Source organism: Gouania willdenowi, chromosome 2 (genome assembly GCF_900634775.1).
Source record: "Gouania willdenowi chromosome 2, fGouWil2.1, whole genome shotgun sequence".
Taxonomy (NCBI): domain Eukaryota; kingdom Metazoa; phylum Chordata; class Actinopteri; order Blenniiformes; family Gobiesocidae; genus Gouania; species Gouania willdenowi.
This window is the reverse complement of record NC_041045.1, coordinates 2,592,182-2,594,472: the sequence shown is the minus strand read 5'-3', so window position 1 is coordinate 2,594,472 and position 2,291 is coordinate 2,592,182. Positions and strand designations below refer to the sequence as shown.

The 2,291-nt window shown below is 34.8% G+C and overlaps 1 protein-coding gene across 1 annotated transcript in view; it reads right to left on the bottom strand.

The window, feature by feature from the left end:
- Positions 1-1,713: 1,713 nt before the first annotated feature.
- nlgn4xa (neuroligin 4 X-linked a) overlaps positions 1,714-2,291 on the bottom strand; it is a 105,832-nt gene continuing 105,254 nt past the window's right edge. The window contains exon 5 of the mRNA XM_028472427.1: positions 1,714-1,769. Within this exon, the coding sequence (XP_028328228.1) occupies positions 1,714-1,769 (56 nt within the window). The remainder of the gene's footprint in view (positions 1,770-2,291) is intronic.

Here is a 2,291-nt window from a genome sequence, read left to right as displayed (position 1 = left end):
ATCCTCCGCCACTCTCAGAGCTAAAACTCGCCTGCAGAAAACACGAGGAAAGTCAGGGTCCCCACGGTTTTTCAAATTCCTGGCAAAGTTCTGGAATTACAAAAATTGATTTTCCAGTTTTAAAAATGAATGGAGTAATTGAACTGTTTGGGAAATACAGCGTGTTTTATTTTCATGTTTAAAAAGTGTTAAACCCCAAAGATGTGAAAGTGAAACTGCTGCACACTGGCAGCATCATTGTGCAGGAATAACAAGATCTCACAAATTCACTCATTTATAAAACTGTGCGTTTGTAAGTTCACTTTAGATGGCGTTCGCAAAAAAAAAAAAAAAAAAGATCTTAACGCTTCAGAACTAAGTCATGGAAATTTGGTGAAATATTTTAGGAAGATTGTTAAAAGTTGTTGCTAGCGGTCTTGAAACATGGCAGGAAAAACAAGCAAAAAATGTTCCTCACTAATAAACTTTTAATGCACTATTGCATTTGTTTACAGTTGCACTTTTATTATTTTTAAGTGTTCAAGGAATATATTTTACAGTGTTTCATACTACAGTGAACATATGTGAATTCATCATTTGGGTATTTTAATGCTACATTTATGTGGCAAGTTATAAGTGTTCGTAAGCAGTGCACTTCTTATGTGTTTACAAAAGGAAACATATACTTGAATAATATTTTAATTAATACTTTTTATTCATTTGCATTCAAATATTTGTTTTTATATATATTTTTTTTGTTTTGTGCAAAAGTGGACATATTTGTTTTTAGTGTTTGAATTATTTTGTGTATGTTTAAAGAATAGATTTGACATTGTTTTGTGCAAAAACCAAATAACTTTCTGGTTGACAAAAAAATGGTGATTATTATTTTTTCCTGTAATGGAGCAGCTCTGTGGCGTGATATTAACTGCGTGCGTGTGTGTGTGATCCAGATGTTGCTGTTGTCCTCCCATGGTTCTCTGTGAGATCAAAGCCCACGAAGAGGCGTGGATCGTCGGCTCAAAACGACCTGGTGAGAAACTTTGTTCCTCTACATCAGTGGTTCTCAAACTTTTTTGACTCTCGTACCCCCTTATTATGTCTGACTATTACATTTTACTCAGAATTTTGTGAAAAAATGACATTTAGTGCATTCTGAATAGATTTATTTTGATCATTTCCTGGTCATCTCCCTCCTGATGTGGAACCGACACTGATGATAATGATATGTTCTAATAAAGATCATTTCTGTCATTTTATTTTTGTATTTTGTTGTTTGTCTGTTTTTTTTTATTATTCAGTATATTTTTCTTATTTTGTGTGTTATTGGTATTATTTAAATCAGTGGTAACCCTTCAGACATTTAAAGAACATCATAATGCCATATACAATGGAGCTTTACAGTAAGAGAGGGAGAGACAGAGAGATGCCTTAATGCATTTTTAACCCCAGTTTAAGTGTTCTTATGATAGCCTTATCTCAGAAATAAAAAAAATCATTTTTTTATGCCTCACTATAGCCTTACCTGTGATTTTGAGTGTTTTTCTCATTTTTCATGCCTTAATGTGTTTTACCCCAGTTTAAGTGTGCTCATCATGTTTGAACTAGTTTTTAGGGTCTTATGATAGCCTTAACTATAGATGAAGCCACGCCCATATGATGTCACACTCCGCCCTCTGACCTCATGACACGCCCCATTGAAGCTCCGCCCACTTGGCCACCCCCCCCCCCTCCCTACGTCATAGCCATGCCCACTTTCTCACTGGCTACGCCCATTTCGAGAATAATTTCTAAAGCCGCGCCCACAAATGAGTCATTTCTAAAGCCACGCCCACCAACTTCCAGAAAAAAATACCTGAAAAACCTGAAAATGTGGATGTGGACTGGGAATGATGGTCAGTCTTTAGTTTCTAACACGTTCAACATTGGAGAGCAATATTTCTGCAGAAGAACAATCAAAATAACTGGAGTTTTTTTTTTTTTTTTTTAAAAAAACAAAACACAAGTAACACATTTTTAAACTTTTTATTTTGTAAGGAGAGTTTTAAAAACAGACTACAGAAAAGAAGCTGGAAACATGAACGGAAGATTTAATGATGACGTTTCCTGAAGTTTGTCTAAACCGACCTGGGAAAAAAAAAAACACAAACACATTTAATTAAATTTTGGCCAAAATATTTCAAACACCTCATATTGGAGGTAAGGCTATAGTAAGGCATAAATCAAGTGAAAAAATTTCAAACACCTCTAATCGGAGGTAAGGCTTTGCAAGGCATAAAACGAGGGAAAAAATTTCAAAACACTCATATCGG